This window comes from Pistacia vera, unplaced genomic scaffold (genome assembly GCF_008641045.1).
Source record: "Pistacia vera cultivar Batoury unplaced genomic scaffold, PisVer_v2 Contig724, whole genome shotgun sequence".
In the NCBI taxonomy this organism is placed as follows: domain Eukaryota; kingdom Viridiplantae; phylum Streptophyta; class Magnoliopsida; order Sapindales; family Anacardiaceae; genus Pistacia; species Pistacia vera.
Window position 1 is genome coordinate 448,949 of NW_022196584.1, and position 20,307 is coordinate 469,255.

The window sequence follows — 20,307 nt, forward strand, 5'->3', positions numbered from 1 at the left end:
AATAATTTATACATTACATTATAACAAATTATTACTAATTAAATTATTGTAGATATCACATAATTAATTATAACATTATATAATTAAATGATTACTTAATTGATTATGTATTATACTATAAATATTAGTAATTTACTACATAAACATTCACAATACTATAAATAATTATAATTTAATTAATTATCAGTATATTAACATTACATTATAAATTTATAGTACGATTACTTAATTAATTGTAACATTACATTATAAACAAATAATTACTTAATTAAATTATTACGTAATTAATTATAACATTATTACATTATATTATATTATAATTACTTAATTAATTATAGCATTACATAGTTAAATGATTACTTAATTAGTTATAAATTTATAATATTACATTATAAATATTATTAATTTACTACATTAGTCATTAGTACAGTACTTAATTAAATGGTTAAAAAATCTAATTAATTGTAACATTACATTATAAATGTATAGTATGATTATTTAATTAATTATAACATTGGTACAATATTTAATTAAATAATTAGAAATTTAAATAATTATAATATTATATTATACATGTATAGTATGATTACTTAATTAATTATAACATTACATTATAATTAAATAATTACTTAATTAATTACGATATTATTATATTACATTATAAACATTAACAATTTATAACATTAAATTAACAATTTACAGATGAATAATTGTTTGTGTCTTGGTTTTGATTGAGAAATTTTATGTGAATTGATTGAATTTAAGTGTTGCCTAGAGATTAGAGGATTTATGAGTTACATTGGACACAAATAAATGAGTAAATAAAATTTGTTAGGGGTGTATTTGTAAACTTTTAAGATATTTTTGTCATTTTTTAAACTAATATGGGGTAATTGATTTTTTATAGGGTACCTGGGAAAGGAACCGAAACCTGCATTTTAGGTTCCGGTTCCTTGAATTTAAAAACCTGTACTGTGCGGTTCCGGTTCCGATTCCTTTTTTTGGGAACCTACACTGTGCGGTTCCGGTTCTCCCGAAAAATACAGGGTACATGGAACCGCTCACCCCTACCTTAAACTGACAACCATTAATCAAATCATAATTTTGGAACACGAAAGAATTAAGAGTGAATTTTACCCCTTTTTCCCTTAAGTGTACATATGAATTATCTGTTTAGCCCTTACATGAATTAATGTCTATTAGAATCAAGAGAGTTTATCATAATAGTTTAAACAACATGATCAGGTACTAGACCCAAACCCCACGTGGTTAAATGCAATTATTTGTATTGAAGGAGATTAATCCTTAATGGGAGAATATAAGACTACTCGAATTTATCATTTGGATGACAATTTTCACATTTTTTTTTTTTTATCAAATGGACTCTTAAAGTTTAAAAATTATATCATGGATACCTTTTTGCCCTAACTCTGTTGTGTTATCGTTTGTGGTAGATGGGTGAAATGATAACTTTAGTCTTATAAGAAAGTGTGAGATAAAATGATAATTTTTGGTCGGAAAAGAAACTAAGAAAGTGTTTTGTAAACATAATGATAATATAACAGAGTTATGGTAAAGAAGTATTTGTCATAAAATTTTAAATTTTGAGCGTCTATTATAAGGCAAAGGAATATCTGTGATACATTTTTCAAACTATGATATGAAAGTCCATTTTAAGAAGTGCAAAAGTTGTCATAAGTGTGTAAATTTGAAAACCTTATGGGTAGTTTGTAATATTCTTCCATTAATTAATAGGTAAGTCAATAATATGGATATCTTTGCATGCGCTTGTAATGTAATAAGAATATTTGCAATTAATTATTCATAAATATAACTTAATTCACAGAAGAAGAAACGGATGCCACTAAGTATATTTTATCTCTATATTTATATACATACTATTTTTACTGGATTTACTTCCCATATATCCTTACCAAAAAGATAAAAAGGGCCAAGAATACATATCCGTGTACAAGAAAACAAAAAAAAAAAAAAGCAACCACCCCTTTGACTTGATGGAGTGAAAGATGGATTGAGTTAAATGACAAAGCGGTCTTGGGTGAAGTTTAGCAAGGACAAGGGGTGGCCAAAAATTACCATACCCTAAAAAAATATATATATATTTGGAGTAAGTGTAAATATGCAAATGAGTATGATTTAAAATAATAATAAAATGGTTAATCACAATATATCCCTCATGGTTTAGTCAAATACATTGAACCTCCTCTGGTTTTAACAAGAATACACAATTTTCTCTCTCTCAAAGAAATTTAATCCTGTGACTTTAACGTCAATTACTCATACATTTAAGTTGTAAGACTAAAATGACATCTCATTTATATTTATTTAGGACAATAATTCTTTAGTTTTATTGGAGTTATTATCTAACATTGTTGATGCGTGCTTTTGACACCAACCAATCGACACGTGTGTAATGTTGATTGGTCAAGAGATACATGTGATTATGGATGAAATGTAGAGTAAATGCAACAATGAGAGTTTTTTAAAGTGGTTAGGATGCTAAGGTAGCAAATCCTACGTCCACTGATAGTTGTATTAGAATCGTGGGTCAGGTCGCAACAGCGGACTGACTTACAAATGATTAGGAAAAGTAAATACAAAGATAAAAAGATACAAGAGAGAGAGAAAGCTAGTTCAGAGTGTAAAAAGGCCGAATCCCCTCAATGAAGGGGTATTTCCTTTTTATAGTGAGATGAGTGCAGATAATCATCATTAAATCTGTGGGTTGGTGTGAATGTCATGACTAAATCCGGCTTTACGTCACATTGCCCACCTTCCAAGCTGATTTCACGCAATTTGGAGCAGGGAATGGACACGTGGGAGCTCCACGGCGTCTTGCAGGCCTGACGTGCGCTTACTGTTCTGATGGGAGCAGGTCACCCCCTATCACGTGATTTCCCACGTCAGGCCTTGATTTCCCAGGCATAACAGAAGTCCCCTAATTTTTAAGGTTTGAGGATCAAACCTTGGAAACTAAGTCATGCCGCGATTGGAGGCCCTGACCATTTCGACCTGAGTGAAAGAAGCTCGGGATAGGACCTTTTGCGAACATGACCTTGCGCAAACCTTGTCCAAACAACCTGACAGCCATCGACCAAGCGTCCTGACTTCATCGGGTGTTCCTTACTATGCCTTAGTGATGGAGATTTAATGAGGTCGTTTCTGCGCTGACAGGCGCTCTGCGCATGTCAGGCGTCTGCCAAGCGCATTAAATGCGTTGTGTGCTGACGCGTTACTGCTCTGGCAGAGCATTAATTGCATGACACGCCTGAAACGACAACCCTCATCACAGCAATAAATGCGGCGTGGGGTGCATTTAATGCGGAGAGAGAGAGAAACGTCGTTTTGATTCTGAGGGGCGGTAAACGCCAATTTGTAGTCCATATAAAAACCCAGATTTTCCAGATGAGGCCACCAGAATCCCATTTGCCTCGAGCGAAAACTGTCTGCAAACCAGAAGCCTTTCTTTTCCGATACCTGAAGCAAGAACCGTCCACGGTCGCGTCCCCCAAAAGGTAAGGGTTTTTTGTTCCCTTTTTTTTTTTTTTTTATTGTGGTACAACGGCGTTGCGTCATCTGATGTTTCATCAGAGGCACGACGATGGAGTCGGGTTCCTGCCGTGAATGGCGGCTCGAATCATTGTTAGGTTTTAGGGAATTTGCTTCAAGCTGCCGTACGGGGCGACGCACGATGGCTAAAATGACCTTCTGTCTGTCGGTGTTGCAGATTGCGGAATGAAACCCTTAGCATCCAGATTCAAAGAAGGAGCCGGTTCGTCTTCGCGGGATGTTCCCGTGGACGAATCCCTTGAGGTCTTCTCGGTTCTTACCCGAGAAGAATTCGAGAGGATAAAGAAACAGTTCAGCATCCGCGCGGAGGTATTCCTCGACACCACCCAATCATCGTGGCATCCTTTCGATGGCCTGGCTGCGATCTCCAAAGAGATCTTCAAGGGTGGGGGGATGATTCCTCTCCACCCTTTGATTAGGTCGGTCGGTCCTGGATCACTTCGGGATCACGCCAATGCAATTAATGCCAAACGCGTATGTCATCACTGTTGCGATGTACATCGTATGCTGTGAGAGGGCTTGGGTGAGCTAACAGCGGTGGAGCTCAGCTATTCGTATTACCTCAAAAGGAGTAAGGACAAAGACTCCTATTACTTGTCTCGGTGATCTACCATTGTCGAAGGGATACATAGCTATCCTAGCAACGCGGGGGCCTACGAGACGAAGTTCTTCTTCTTCTGCTACGACAGCTACTACCGCTTTCAGAAACCAAGTAGGTCCCTCTTCGCTAGATTTATTAACTGTGCGCTCGCTTTTTCTAACGACCTGCATTCTTTTGTAGTTAACAAGACAACCAGCCTGGACCTGCTCACCGACCCGGACAGGATCGTGTCTTTTGGGGTTCTCCTTGAAGAAAGCCGAGACACAAGAAAGCTCGTGACGACCGCAAACTTGCGAAAGTACGGTTTTTTCAATGATCAGGCATCTTTAGAGTCCTTAGAATGTAAGTTGCACTGTTTCCTTTCTGGTCGTGGAATAATTTTTGCTTAGTTACTAACGCACCTGTATGCAGCAACCATGCCTCCAAAAGAGTTCGAGTAGCCCCAGCGAGCACCATTCAACTTCCCTTGATCGAGGAAAGAAAGGGCGGCCGAAGCTGCTCGCCCCACAACGGTACAATCGGTGCGAACTGTTGCACCTTCCCAGTCCCATCTTGAGCAAGAAACGACCAGGACAGAACAGGTCGCTCAGCCACAACCTGCTCGCCCGAGGTGGAAGGCTCCGACCCAGCGGTCGAAAAAGAGGAAGCAGATTTAGGTCGACGAGTTAGAGACCGAATCTGAGGAAGAACCACTAAGGTCGCGGCGGGACATCAGAAGGAGGTCGGGCAAGGAACCCGCGGACGAGACGGTTGCTACCGATAAGGCGAAGGACACACCAGTGCTGGATTCGTTGTGGAACCTGCTCGAATACTTGTAGCCGATAGTCTACTCTCTGCTTGAGTGTGGGCTATCGGAGTCATATGATGAGTTCGCCGATATGGGCGATGACCTGATGACCACGTCGTTCCAGCATCTAAGTAAGGTAAACGAACTGTTCTTAAAGAGTTTGTCTGCCATTTTCATTCTAGCTCACTTCTTGTTCGCAGGCTTTGCTTGCCATGAGGATGTCCATGGAGAAAGCACGACTGGGGGCTGTGAAGGGGACAAATGATCTGAAAGAGGAGATCGCGAAGCTCAAGCAGAGCCTAGAGACCGTCAAAGCGGAAAGAATGCAATCGTTTGAGGCGGCGAACAGATACTTGAACCAAAAGGAGGCCGCTATAAGGACAGTTGACTTCCAAAAGACGGAGCTTGGACGGCATGCGGAGGAAGTAAAAGAGCTTCAGAGGACAACCGCTAGGCTATCCAAGGAAGTTGGAGAGAAGGATCAGGAGCTTCAGATGACCTTAATACGGGCTCAGCGAGTAGAACAAGAAAGTGAGGCCTCCGAAAAGGAAAGACTAGCTCTCGAGGCCGAACTCTAGGAGAGTCGGGGAAAAATTGCTTCCCTGACTGAAAAAATGCAGATCCAGTCAGAGGAGATCGAGCATAAGGCGGCCGACTAGGCGATCGGGTCCATTTATACCCTGCGACCAAAGAACCTAGATCTGGATATGTCCGATCTCCCAAAGGGGTGGCAAGAGACCTTGTAGATTTTGGCGAAGGAAGATGATCAAGCAGCAGTAGCTACCCGAGGATCCGACCAGGCAGAGGGTTCGGGTCTTGCTTCGAAGGATCCCCCCACCGACCAGGCATAGTGCGATGAGACTGACTCCATAGGAATTAATAGGGTCTTAATAATTTTTGTTGTACATAAATGAGATACGCTTTGCTTTCAATCGTTGTTCGCTTAATCATACATGAGTGCATTTTACAGTTCAGTTTGTTTACATAGGCAATATTACATGCGAATTGTTACAAGCGAACATGATAATATCCTATAATAAAAAAGGAAACTAACAAAATCAAAACCTAATTTACAATGAGCACTGAGTTCGCGGTTATTGATAGCATGGCTGGAGGTGCTCGGCATTCCAAGCTCGGGGTACTTTGGAACCGTTCAGCCTTTTGAGATGGTAAGTCCCCGGTCTGATCACCTTGTTGACCCGGTACGGACCTTCCCAGTTTGGTCCTAATACCCCCGCGCTTGGCTCTCTGGTTCCTAGGAGAACTTCTTTTAGCACAAGGTCACCGACCTGGAAGTCTCTTCGCTTGACCTTTGAATCGAAGAATCTCTTCGCACGCTGCTGGTAGGCTGCTATCCTTAGCGAAGCTTTGCTGCGGTGCTCCTCAACAAGATCCAGGCTCGCTCTCATAAGTGCTTCGTTTTCAACCTCATTGTACAAGTCTCTCCGAAGAGAACCGTTCCTACCTCTACAGGAATCATTGCTTCGCAGCCATATGCTAGCAAAAAAGGCGTTTCTGGGGTGGAGGTTCTCGGAGTTGTTCTGTACGTCCATAAGACTTCGGAGAGATCGTCGGCCCAATTTCCCTTGGCTGCCCCAAGTTTGGCCTTTAGAGTGTGTTTGATGGTCTTGTTGACAGCTTCAACTTGGCCATTTGCTTGCGGTCTGGCGACTGAGGTAAATTTTTTATGGATGCCCAGCTCGTCGCAGAACTGCTTCAACTCCTCATTATCGAATTGCTTTCCATTATCCAAGATGAGAGTGTGGGGAATTCCGTAGCGGCACACTATATTCTTGAAAACGAAGTCTTTCAGCTTTCTGGTTGTGATCGCGGCCAGCGGTTCAACTTCCACCCATTTTGTGAAATAGTCTACCGCGACCACGGCATACTTAACCCCCCCTTTTCTGACTGGCAAGGGACCGATAAGGTCAATCCCCCACATGGAAAATGGCCAGGGGCTAGACATCGTTATCAACTCGTGGGATGGGGCTCGCAGAATGTTCGCGAACCGCTGGCACCTGTCACATCTCTTGACAAAATTGTGTGTATCTTCTTAGATCCGAGGCCAATAATACTCTTGACGAACAACCTTGTTCGCAAGAGATTGAGCAGCTGTGTGATTACCGCAGATCCCTTCGTGAATTTCCCTCATGATGTAGTCTGCTTCTTCATTGGTTACACATCAGAGGAGAGGGGCACTGAATCCTCTCCTGTACAGCTGGTCCCTGATGAGTGTGTAACGAGCAAACCTTGCTCGCAGGACCCTTGCCTCGACCTTGTCGTCTGGCAAGGTCCCATCCTTGAGGTACTGGAAAATGGGAGTCATCCAGGAGTCCGGTTGAGTCACATTTACGGCCTGTTCGGTTGAACTGATAGTTGGAGCATCGACGAACCGAACAGGAATGCTATCTAGAGCTTTTGAATCCAACGATGAGGCTATCTTTGCTAGGGCATCCGCTACAGAATTGCTATCTCTGGGAATCTGAGTGATTTCAAAGTGTTTGAACGACCTGAGAGCGGCCTTAGCTTCTTTCAGATAGCGGACCATGTTTTCTTCCTTGGCTTGATAGTCCCCCAAAATTTGGTTGACGACCAGCATGGAGTCACTGTAAACGCTGATAGCGGTTGCACCCATTTCTTTGGCAAGTCGCAACCCGGCGAGCAGGGCTTCATACTCAGCCTCATTGTTGGTCGCTTTAAACCCGAACCGGAGAATACCATGAATTCGAGCTCCTTCGGGGCTTACAAGGAGAAGACTCGCACCGGCTCTTTTTCTATTTGATGACCCGTCAACGTAAAGGTTCCAGGTCGACAGGTTTCGAATACTTTACCGGATGGCTTCGCCAGGCTGTTGCTCCCTTGGAAGATAGGAAAATTCTGAGATGAAGTCAGCAACAGCTTGCCCTTTGATGGTCGACCTGGGCTTGTACTTCAGGTCGAATTAGCTTAATTCCATGGCCCATTTGAGCAGTTTACCCGAGGCTTCTGGTTTCTGGAGGACCTGCCTGAGGGGGTAATTAGTCATTACGTGGATCGTATGGGCGTGGAAGTAAGGTCGCAGCTTTCTGGATGCGATCAGTAGAGCATAGGCTAGTCGCTCCATTTCCGGATACCGCATCTTGGCATCTGTCAGACGCTTGCTCGCATAGTACACTGGCCATTACGCCTTTTCCTCTTCCCGTACTAGAGCTGCACTGACTGCGAACTGAGAGACGGACAGGTAGAGAAGCAGGATTTCTTATGGAAGAGGCTTAGAGAGGAGATGTGGCTTCTCGAGGTGTTCTTTTATACTTTGGAACGCCTGTTCGCATTCGGGAGTCCATTTGAATTTCTTATTGGCCTCCAGAACATTGAAAAATGGAAAGCAGCGGTCTGTTAGCCTCGATATGAAGCGACTAAGTTCTGCTATTCACCCATTTAGACTCATGACCTGTTTTTTGCTGGTCGGGCTCTCCATATCGAGCAGAGCTTGAATCTTCTCGGGGTTTATTTCTATCCCTCGCTGATTAACCATGTACCCCAGGAACTTTCCTGACGATACCCCGAATGAACACTTGAGAGGATTCAGCTTCATTCTGTACAGTCAGAGGATGTCAAACATCTCAGCGAGATGTGCAATGTGTTCTGAGGCGACTTGGGATTTGACCAGCATGTCATCCACATAGACCTCCATTGTTTTTCCGATCTGGTCGGAGAACATTCAGTTAACTAGCCGCTGGTAGGTTGCGCCAACATTCTTGAGGCCGAAAGGCATAACTTTGTAACAATACAGCCCCCGGTGTGTTATGAAGGACGTATGCTCCTCGTTTGGCCCATACATCAGGATTTGATTGTATCCCGAGTATACATCCATGAAACTTAGCAGCTCGTGCCCCCGAGGTGGCATCCACGAGCTAGTCAATTCTCGGCAGAGGGAAGCTATCTTTCGGGCAAGCCTTGTTGAGGTCGCTGAAGTCAACGCAGGTCTGCCACTTGCCGTTTGGCTTCTTTACTAGGACCGGGTTGGCGACCCAGGTCAGGTAGAGTGCCTATCGGATAGACCCATTTCAGAGGAGGCTTTCCACTTCTGATTTTAATGCAGCATACCACTCCAGATCCATTGTTCTTCTTTTCTGGTGGACCGGTTTGGCCTCATTGTCGACGTTTAATGCATGGCAAATAATGTTCGGGCTGATCCCGACCATATCTGTAGGCGACCAGGCAAACACATCAATGTTTTTTCTTAAGAAGCTTATCAGTTCGGAAACAAGCTGAGGATTGAGACTGCTCCCAACCCTTAGCACTCGGCTTGGCTCTTTCGGGTCGACTGACACTTCAGACAAGTCCCCAACTGGGCCGCTGTAAGGGATCTCCTAAATTCGAGGATCCATATTATCCTATGCTAGGCCAGGCTGCGGCTCAATCCTGCTGATCGCCATAGCCTGTCGGGGTATACTTCGTGGAATGCCCTTTCCTTTACTTGCCATCTGCACCGCTTTTACGTAACAGTCGCGAGATGCGCTTTACGATCCGCTCACTTCCCCTATGCCCGTTAGGGTGGGGAACTTCATCTTGAGTTCGTATGTGGAAGTGACTGCCTCGAAGCTTCTCAATAGAGGTCGCCCCAAGATTCCATTGAAAGCCAATGGGCAATCCACGACCAGGAATTCAGTAACCCTAGTCACCTCGTCGTAGTCACCGAGAGTGACTGGCAACTGGATCTTCCTTTGGGGATTAGGTGGTCTCCTGTAAAGCCATAGAGGGGGATCGAGGCGGGCTTCAGGTCGGCCTCGTCCAGGTTCATTCTTTCGAAAGCGGTTTGGAACAAGATGTTCATAGCACTTCCGTTGTCCACGAGCATTCTGTAGACATTATGGCACCCTATCAGGGGCGTGATCACGAGGGCGTCGTCGTGATGATGGTACAGGCGAGCTGCTTCCTTTTCGCAGAAGGTGATCGGCTCCTCCTTTTGAGCCTTTTGTGGTTGCTGCGATGTGTTCATTACCCTAATCGGGTCGTGATATGCTTCGCAAGCGTACTTTCCTGCGCACCTCGCGTGTTTCCCGCGAGGTGCGGGCCTCCGAAGATTATGTTAACACTACTGTATCCACTGCAATCACGACGCTTTTTCTTTTGCTCCTCTTGGTTCTCTTTTGGAGCAGAGTCATCAATATACTCCTTGAAGTGCCCTTTCTTGATGAGCTCTTCGATTGCCTGCTTTAGAGCTCGACATTCATCGGTGTGATGCTCGTTGTCCCGATGGAAACGACAGTATTTTTTGCCATTTCTGGCCGTAGCAGGGGTTTTCATGGGTTCCAGCTCACCGAGCAGGCTGGCCTCCTCGGATTTGTCAAGAATTGCAGATATGGACACATTCAGCGGAGTGTATTGAATTCTGTCGCGACGAGGAATAGGACCATAGGACTTTTTGTGCTCATAGCGGGGTTTCTTTCCTTTTTGCTGATCGTCAATGTCTCTGCGATCTGCTCTCCTACTTTCCCCCTGACCAGACATACTGTTTGAAGCGCCGGGATCGTGACGGCGGAGTGCCGCCAATGAATTCTCTATTCGAAGATATTTTTCTGCGAGGTTGTAGAATCTGGTGAGGGAAACATCGTCCTCAGCCTGTAATTCTTTCTACAGGTCGGTTTGCGAGCGAACTTCAGCTATTATGAGCGTTCGGATGGACTCTTCGGGGGCATGAGCCACCTTGTTGAGTTCCCTGTGGAAACGATCGATGTAGGATTGTAGGGATTCATCCCTTTCTTGCAGCGTCGAAAATTTTTGATTTGCTTGGAAATGCCGTAGGAACGTCGTGCTCATCTGAGGCCATGAACTGATCAATCCCGCTGGGAGCGACCTTAACCACCACTTGGCATGAGAAGTTAGAGTCACAGCCAAACAACAGCATTTTGCAAGATCCGAAACCTAGTGGAGCTCCATCAGGTCGTTGAACTCATACAAATGATCTTGTGGGTCATGGTTTCCATCAAACAGTCACATGTCGGGCATTCTGAATCCTGGTGGGAGTGGAGCAGCTAACACTTCGGGAGAGAAGGGGGATGCAGAGGCGACCTGGGCCTGCTCATTTTGCCGCTCTCTCAGCCTGTCCAGAGCTCGCTACAGCTCCTCAATTTGTGGTAGCGGAGCCAGTTGGGGATTGCTTTCACCCATGTGAGTCTGGCCCTCGCGATTACGGTTCAGGAAAGTACGGAGGTCGGACTCCTCTTCGACTCGATTAGCACTTCCGACCGCTCTTGACACACGCTGGCTAGAGGCGTGTGAAGGTGACGGATGGTGTTGGGTATTTTCACGAGTCACGACCCTCGCAATGGTACGAACTGCCCCGCGAGGTGTGGGGACCATCCGCATGATAGCGATCAGGATCATTCTGCTGGCGATGATAAGAATCACCCCACCCAACACTCTTGCTTGGGTTCATCTGTGAAGTGGCATGGGACTCGGGATTCACTTTTTCGCCGAGTCTCAGTTTTGTCGACACCCTGCTTGGGGCATGGTTTGTGCTCGCTGACCCTTTGGAGCCCGTAGACTTGCTTTTTGCCACTTGCTTACCCTTACGTCTACGCGCTGCAGTACTTGCGGCACGGGCTATTTCCCTTTGCCGTGCCTTCGCGCTATCTGCAGATGTTTTTGGCGGTTGCACCGCCCCAGCTGTTCTAGATGGCACGCCCTGGTCCAAATGGTCCAGCCTCTGGTTGACCGTCTGGAGAGTATTGTCGAACCTTTCCAGGCAGCTTCTGATGGCGGGGTCAGGCTGCGAGGCTGTTGGGATATCCACCGCAGCATTTTGTGGAACTGGAAGTATTCTAGAAGAGGTATCCCCCTGTGTAATATCCCACTTGAGGTATGTATTTAAGATTTGTTGTATTAGTTAAAAGTTTATTGTTTCAACTTTAATTGAGTTTGTATGTTGAGTTGGTTGAATTGTTGCCTTGAAATTGGTTGAGTTTTGGTGAAGTTGGAAATCCAATCTTCGCTGGGGCGAAGGAGAAGCTTCGCCGCGGCGAGGAGGAGAAGTGGCATTACGGGTAGGTTCTGCCCTATTTCGCCGAGGCGACGAAAAATGCTTCGCCGCGGCGAAGAGCCTAAAACAAAGATTCTTGAGTTTTCTAGAGAATTCTTCTTTTGGGACACAATGACCATTCTACCCCTAATTAGTAGGAAAAGTGGGGAGTAAAATGAAAGGAAATTTAGTAGAGATTGTGTTTGTATGGGGGTGTAGTTGTAAAGAATCAAAGGATATAGATGGAATTTTCAAGAAAGGACAAGGGCAAAATGGGAAATGAAGCTTATAATATGAACTAAAAAGAGTAAAGTGTAGAGAAAGCCCTTACTCATCTTCATTCCACCGCCTCTTCCATTGCCCATATTCTCTCAATTTCTCCATCCAATTTTCCAAGATTTCTAAGGGATTTAAGAGGGGTTTTGAGTAGAGATTTCATCTAAAGCTTCCTAAGGTAAGAATTCATGCTTTAGATGTGAGTTTTCTTGTATTTATAGTGAGGTCTTATTGTGTTGTTGCTGCCCTTGTGGTTGTTTTGAGTTGTAGAGAAGAGACAAGCCAACAAAGGGAAGGAAAAGTGCTAAGGAACCCATCTTTGCACAAGGTAAGTAAATCCAACCAAGTTGAGTTATGACTAAGCTTTGAGTAGAGACTTATTTTAATTATGTATGTACATGGTATACCTACTGAAAATTGAGATGAGATGTGTGCTTAGTCTTAGTAGTTGGGATTGATTAAATATGAGAAGTGTTGTTGATATGTGTATTGAGAATTGAGTTTGAGATGAAGTTTGAGAGATGTTGTGTAATCCTTTTTGGGAGTGCTTTTCTTGACAGGGATTATGAGTATTTGAGGGAGTTTTCTCCCATTTTGGATGGCTAGAGAATGAAGTATAGTAGTAATTTTAGTAGAGTGTTTTTATGCACATGAGTTGTTTGATGAAATGCCTAAGTGAAATCTGCCCTGTCACTGCCGTAACTTTCTAAGTGATTTTTGGGCATCTTACGGATTGAACTGGGCTGAGACCAAAACATAGAAGTTGTAGCCCTGTTTCTAAGCTTTGAAACGAGACTAGAACCGTAGCAATCAGAGGTGTATAACGAAAGTTATGGTCTTTTTAGTGTGACCTGTGCAGAATGACGGTTTTGAGGAAATCTTGTAGTTGGCATTTCATTAGTGCATTAGTGAGCATGAGCTAGCTTTACACAATTGTTTATGCACTTAAGCAGTAAGAAGTAGCTTGAGATATAGTAGAGAATGTGAGTATAAGCTACTTTAAGAGTTAAGAGAAAGAGAATAGAGTAGGTTGTGCGATGGGGAACCCGTGAGTAATGGGTAGAGTATTCCCGCATGTACGCCGCATTGAGAGAGCGGCATGAGTATCAGATAGAGAAGTGGTGTAGCCCGTGAGAGTGCATGCGGATGAGGGCTATACCCGAGTACCCGAGAGAGAGATTATACACTCACATGGCCAAGGGTTCCGAATCCATGCATAACCGAGTCCGATCGGCTAGAATGAGTAGAGGTCACGTAGAGTGGGAGCGAGTCCCGGCCGTGCCTCCGGTAAGATGGGGCCGTGACTTATGAGAGAGTTATTAGAAAAGAGTTCTAAGAGAAAGAGAAAGAAAGAAGTACCCAAAGAGAAATTGAATGAGAAGTTGTAAGGAAAGAATTAGAGAGAGAGAGTTACGGGGCTAGCATGAGTAGAGGATTTACTTACTGAGCATTATTTTAGTGCTCACCCCGTTGTTTTCCTATGTTTTGCAGAACCTAGGTGAGGACACTGTCGGATGGATGTCGGCGTTCGAGAAGGAGCGGTTACACTGTCCCTTATGTTTTTTATGACTTTCGTATATGTTATACATTTTGTGCAAAATGTATATGTTTGTAAAGAATATGTATATATGTTTAATAAAAGAAAATTTTGGGCCCAATTTCTTTATATTATTTTTATGTATTTCATTATAAGTGTTTGAGTAGTAGTGGCTATTACACCCTGGGTTAGGGGAGCTCCCTCAGCGCGCTGGTTGGCTTGCTCAGGTTCAGATTGGCGGGCCATTTGTTGCTGTAGGACCAGGAGGTTAGAGATTCTCCTGATGAAGGGTGAACACTAAATCAGGCCCTCCTTCTAACGCCAAACTGTTGATGCATGCTTTTGACACCAACTAATCGACACGTGCGTAATGTTCATTGGTCAAGAGACACACGTGATTATGGATGAAATGTAGAGTAAATGCAACAATGAGAGCTTTTTAAAGTGGTTCGGATGCTAAGGTAGCAAATCCTATGTCCACTGATAGTTGTATTAGAATCGTGGGTCAGGTTGCAATAGCGGACTGACTTACAAATGATTAGGAAAAATAAATACAAAGATACAAAGATACAAGAGAGAGAGAAAGCTAGTTCAGAGTGTAAAAAGGCCGAATCCCCTCAATGAAGGGGTATTTCCTTTTTATAGTGAGATGAGTGTAGATAATCATCATTAAATCCATGGGTTGGTGTGAATGTTAGGACTAAATCCGGCTTTACGTCACATTGCCCACCTTCCAAGCTGATTTCACGCGATTTGGAGCAAGGAATGGACACGTGGGAGCTCCACGGCGTCTTGCAGGCCTGACGTGCGCTTACTGTTCTGATGGGAGCAGGTCACCCCCCATCACGTGATTTCCCATGTCAGCCCTTGATTTCCCAGGCATAACAAACATCTATGATTTTTTTAAAGTATTGTATACCTCTTTAGATTGTTATTTACCCTCTTAAAATTATCATTTATCCCTAAGAATATATTTATAAAAAAAGAAAAACCCTATAAAGGATTATATAATACATTTTTAAAATGGTAAGTGCATACTATATTTCACTAGCTCAAGGTTTGATAACAATAACCCAATTCTAGTTCCTCAATAGCTAGAACCGGAACCTACAAAACAGGTTCCGATTCCAGTTCCTGATACCTGATAAAATTATAATAGCCCCTACTACTCATAAAAATGACAAAGATACCCTATAAATTTCAATATACCCCCAATAATTTGCCAAAATTACAAAAAAAACCCTATAAAATTACAAAGATACCCCTAATAATTTACAAAAATTACAAATACATCCCAAGTATCGGTCAATTCCACCCCGGCTACTCGAACATCAGTTCCAGTTCCGATTTTGGTTCCTGAAGTGGTGGAACTAGAACCAAAACTGGAACCGGAACCAAAATTGGAATCGCACAATGCCAGCTCCACCAAATTTGGAACCAGTACTAACCAATTTTCCATGCGAGTTTTGAGTAGGAACCAAAACTAAAACCCGAGTATCTGCCGGTTCTGGTTCTAGTTTTACCCATATTTCTTGCTCACCCATAATCATTAGTAAATAACGTATGGTTTACTAAAAAGATAAATGATATCTAATTAATCTTACAATAAAAAACATTGTTTTAAAACCTAGCCCAACTCTACTGGTTCAACCGATCAAATCGGGACTTGAGACCTTGTCCAAACCGAGTCACCCTTGTCCACTATTTAAATCCCCAAATTCATGAGGAAGCAAACCCTAGAGAGGAGGGCGACTATCAACGAGCAGATGGTGGCAGGGCAATTGGGGGCTTTGGAGAGGAAGTGCTTGTGACTCGAAAGGTGGCAACGAATGTGATTTTTGGTGGATGAAACGATCGGAAAAGGCAAAAATCATACGGCCACAATAACGGCCTATTGCCGGTGATAAGCAAGGCGAACAGGGGGTGAGATGAGTTTTGATCATGAGGTTGAGGGGAGTGTTTTAGTGGTGGTGCAGTCAGTTTTTTACGCCGAAAACAAGCCTATTTGGCCTGGTTGGCTGTCGCGCACAGTTGTGTTTTTTGTGAAAAATGGTTCGATTTCGACCAAATCTTGGGTAGATTTGCTAGAGAATGGCTCAAAGGATGAGTGTGATTTTTATTCGGTGTGTCTTTGCTGCCAACCAGTTGACCGTCGATTTGCATTTGGCCAGATAATAGGGGTGTGTTTGCTGGATTTTAAACCTATAGGGACTGAAGGAATTTCTCAGGGGTGCATTTGCTAGATTTCAAACTTTTAGACATACTAACATCACCGATCCAACCAGTCGGTAGGACTAGTTCAACCATTCAAGCTGGGACCCAACCACTTTGTCGAGTTTCACCTCGGGTCGATTATTAAAACATTGGTTAAAAGGTCATTCCTCCAACACTAATTACATATTTTATACTAAGAAAAATAATATATTAAAATTTCTTCTATAGTTGTTCCTTTTTTTTTTTGGTTCCCTAATGAGTTACTGACTATTAAAAGAGTCATTTCTCTAATCATATCATTAACTCTAATTTCCAAAATGTCAAGATTTTTTAAAAATGACTAAAATAATTATAGAATCATACGAGTTAATCTAATTACCATAAATAAAAAATAATAAAAACAAAAATAACCAGAATGCATGTCTCGCAAGTTTTAATAAGATTGTTAAATAAAATTATTAATTGTTATACTATCAAATCTAGTATAATCTAGCATTGTAGTCTAACGTCATATATTAAAACACAAATCCTTAATTGTGTCATTAAAGGTATAAATAATGTGATTCATTATTGTCTAGTTATAGTTATCTTTTAAATAAAAGATGACATTTTGAACAATAAAATTAGTGAGATTGACATTTGACAATATTTGTCCAAAGCCCTTATTTTATCACAAGCAATTAGAGGCTCATGAGTTTTAAAAAATCAAATGAAATACAAACCAAAGCCAACATATTATCAAGCAACATTACCATTGCACTATTAGTAGAAAGTTTACATTGAGTAGTAGCTCATAAGCTACTAATTATTTGATCCCGAATAGCTACAACAATACAAGTATACCATTTTACATGTATAACTAGTACATTTTCTACATCAATCAACAGTATCTTAGCATAAATAATACTGGCTGCAAATAAGAATTCAAAGTTTGGGAATAATGATTTGTAGGAATCCATTTCTGCAACAAAAATAACACATCAAAATCAGCTTGTGAAAAATATAGTACTAGCCATTAAAAATTCACAACAGCACCACCATCGATTTATATCAACATCCTACTTCGAAACTTAAGGATTATAAAACTAAATTGTGCAAATACAAGGCATGGAACATCATTTTCGGTTTGGAACCAACTATCTCAGACACCATGTACATTCTAGGAAAACTCCTACCTATCGACAATCTCTAGGGAGCAAAACTCTAAGAAAATATCCAACCCAACCTAAAATGGAAGCGACAAGGATTTATATAAAAATTAAACAACTTAATTTCTCATGTTAATGGTGTCATCATATGCATAATCAAAATATTAGTAGTGATTTTATGAACTTTGCCTAAAACTGAGATTTTGGAGACAAAATATTATCACTTTCTTAGAGGCAAAAACAAGAAGTTGCTGTATAGTAGATGCAAGTATATTTATCTCAGAGATTATTTGTTTGTTGTCAAGGAAAAGTAGAAACATAAAATTATGAACTGCAGTGACAAGAACCAATGACTTACAGAAACTCAGCCGATATACTGTCTTTATTCACATCCGAAGGAATTGGCCACACGACCTGGTATGGCTCTTCCCTGTATTCTCTCCTGTGATATGCGCCATTTGAATTACCTGTTACTTGCCAATGCTTGTCGGAATGTTTTGCCATCACAATTAAGCTGTTAAAAAGTATCATTCTTATCAAATCAAAATTCAAATATAATTCTAATACATTGATCACTAATAAACATGGGAAAATAAAATCACGACTCAGAAAAATAAAAAGAATTGAGTCAGCCAGCACAGAAATCTGAGTTGCATGTGTACTTCAAATCTAGATTCTTGCTATTCAAACTGCAATATAAATAATCTGAAACAAATTTAGTGATGCAAATCTTCAGAAAGTACTTTACTTTTGGTCATCGACTTCCACTCTAATGTCATTGATGCCAACGCCTGGAATTTCTATGATCATGACATAATTGTGTACCAATTCTCTTACATCCATCCTTGGGGCTCCTGCATGAAAAAGAAAGAAAACGAACTATAGTTACACAATCTAACAGAAATTTGTGATCATCTTCGAAAATGTGTTGATTAAACTTCCAATATTAGAAGAGGTGACAATAAGCTTTTTCAATAAAACATTTAACCTTGCTTTATATCAAATAATTACATCCAAAAGATGAATAAAATAAATACACCTAACCAATATAACTTCCCTGCCATTGCTAGGCACCTAAAAGATTCTAGAGATGCAACTATGACATGCTTGAATATATAAGAATTCACAGCAATCAATTTTACAACTCTTTAAGAAGCCAAATTCATGCCTTTCCCACATTTGCGCTACACATCTAGATCATAGACTTCCATGAGAAAAGACTTGATAAGCGAGAAAGTGAAAATTTTTACAAAAAGTTAATCAAAAACTCACTTGCTCAAGCACCATTAACTTACCTCTAGACTCAGACAAATATGTTTTTTTCTTCAAACAGAATTGCTCTTTTGGACGAATTCTTCTATCTGGTTCAGAAAACTTAGGAATATCAGAGGTGGATAAATTGCAATCTTGCACCTGAGGTTGGATTTTAGAAAATTTTGCATTGTTTAGTTCCATCCTTGCAGGTCTACAAAACATTGGTGCTTCAGAAGCCATGCAATAGCCCTCATTTATGAATCCAGAGCATTTAAGAGGCAGAGAAGGTCTAGAAAATAATGGTGCTTCAGAAGTATTGCAAGAGCCCTCATCTGTGAGTCTGGAGCATTTAAGAGGTAGAGAAGGCCTAGCAAATAATGGTGCTTCAGAAGCATTGCAAGGACTCTGGCAAATATTTGAAAAACGCAAGCATCGACACAATATCAGTTTCCAAAATATTGATTGAACAACATCAAGAACTACAATAAATATCAACTATAAGCACCTGTTCACTTGAACTTGGCCTCATGAAACAACCTTGAGAACTAGACGCTTGACGTGCAAAATACATTCTGTTATCACACCTTCGAATCACAGAGTTGAAACCGCTGCAGTTCTGAGACCATAACGATTAATGGTTAATGATAAAATATGCACGTGTAACATGATAAGATAACATACGTTCATTATTACATTCTTTTTCTCCATTTATTTGGCCTCAACCTTGGCACATATCTATTGTATGCTGAATAGTTTTTTTTTTCAAAAACAACCAGAGTGACAAAGTAAAATCATCTTATTATTTAAACCGCTGATAAGTGGTGCCTGGATTCCTACTCCCCTAGTAAATTATACTTCCTTTTGCCCATTTGTCCAATAATTACTGTATGTAGTAAGCAACAGAGAGACAATTAAGCAAGATGCGAATATCAATCAACGGTCATGAATATACACTAGTCTCAACCAATAATTTTCCAATGACAAAAAAAAAAAAATGGAAACAATATTGAACCGTACAGAAACGGGAAAGAATTTACATTAAGTTAAATTTACATCAACATCAAGAACAATTAACAGCTTAATTGGTAAATATATGCATTAATTGCTATTTCTATAGGAACATAAACTCCTCCCATTTAATTTCTTTCTCGTTTTCCTCCGAGGGTTCACCTGAAAACCTCAGATGACAAGTACCAGGGTCTTAGTTTTCACTTATAAATGTCCCAATAATGGAAGAATTTCAGCTTTACGAAGCACACTGCCCGACCTAGAATTAAATGATGGCTGTTTTTAGTTTCCATGATCCCATCTAATCGAGCTTTCTAAGTACAATATGCAAGTTAATAATATTTTTATCTATTATGCGTGTAAAGATGATCCGATACATTAAAAAAGAAAAAAAATAAGATATACGTAAAAGCATAATTTATTACTTGTTCCATTGTTTAGACTGTGCAACCTTTTTTCAAGTACAAAAGTCAATGCTTTAAATAAATAAAAAGAATACCATGGGAAGAAGATGGGTGGTGGAAGAGATAATATCATCATTTGTGGGTGCTACAAAGTGGCCTGCAATCTTGTGGACTCTTCGTCTCACGACTTCAGTCTCCATATCTGAAGCAGTAAAAGCTTTGCCAACAAATTTGTGTTTTGAAGAGGGTTTTGAGGATTTTAAAATGGCTGTGGTGAGATTTTTTGAGTGGGAGTCAGGAATGACTGGATATAAAGAACTGAGTTTAAGAAATATCTTTTGGGATGCCACGTGGATGAGGACCCAAGAAAAAAAAAATCTCTTTTTGAGATAGTTTTTGCATTTTAGGGCCCACCTGTAGGATATTTCATATTTGTAAGGATTTTTATTATCCATTCAGGGAGACCAGCTAATTATGGTACTTC

At 41.3% G+C, this 20,307-nt stretch overlaps 1 protein-coding gene across 1 annotated transcript; it reads right to left on the reverse strand.

The window, feature by feature from the left end:
• Positions 1-16,744: 16,744 nt before the first annotated feature.
• LOC116114880 lies at positions 16,745-20,105 on the reverse strand. The gene is made up of 6 exons (XM_031401017.1): positions 19,919-20,105; positions 18,917-19,027; positions 18,453-18,816; positions 17,906-18,011; positions 17,516-17,671; positions 16,745-16,970 (listed from the first exon to the last, which is right to left on the reverse strand). The coding sequence occupies exons 1-6, from the start codon at positions 20,021-20,023 to the stop codon at positions 16,934-16,936; spliced, it is 879 nt and encodes a 292-aa protein (XP_031256877.1). The 5' UTR covers positions 20,024-20,105; the 3' UTR covers positions 16,745-16,933.
• Between the last annotated feature and the right edge of the window lie 202 nt (positions 20,106-20,307).

Excerpts from the sequence above, each read along its gene's own strand:
- LOC116114880 (XM_031401017.1), bottom strand. The coding sequence starts at position 20,023 with ATGGAGACTGAAGTCGTGAGACGAAGAGTCCACAAGATTGCAGGCCAC. Across the intron at positions 18,817-18,916 it reads GGCCAAGTTCAAGTGAACAG|AGTCCTTGCAATGCTTCTGA; the intron begins GTGCTTATAGTT and ends AATATTTGCCAG. Across the intron at positions 18,012-18,452 it reads ATATTTGTCTGAGTCTAGAG|GAGCCCCAAGGATGGATGTA; the intron begins GTAAGTTAATGG and ends TTTTTCATGCAG.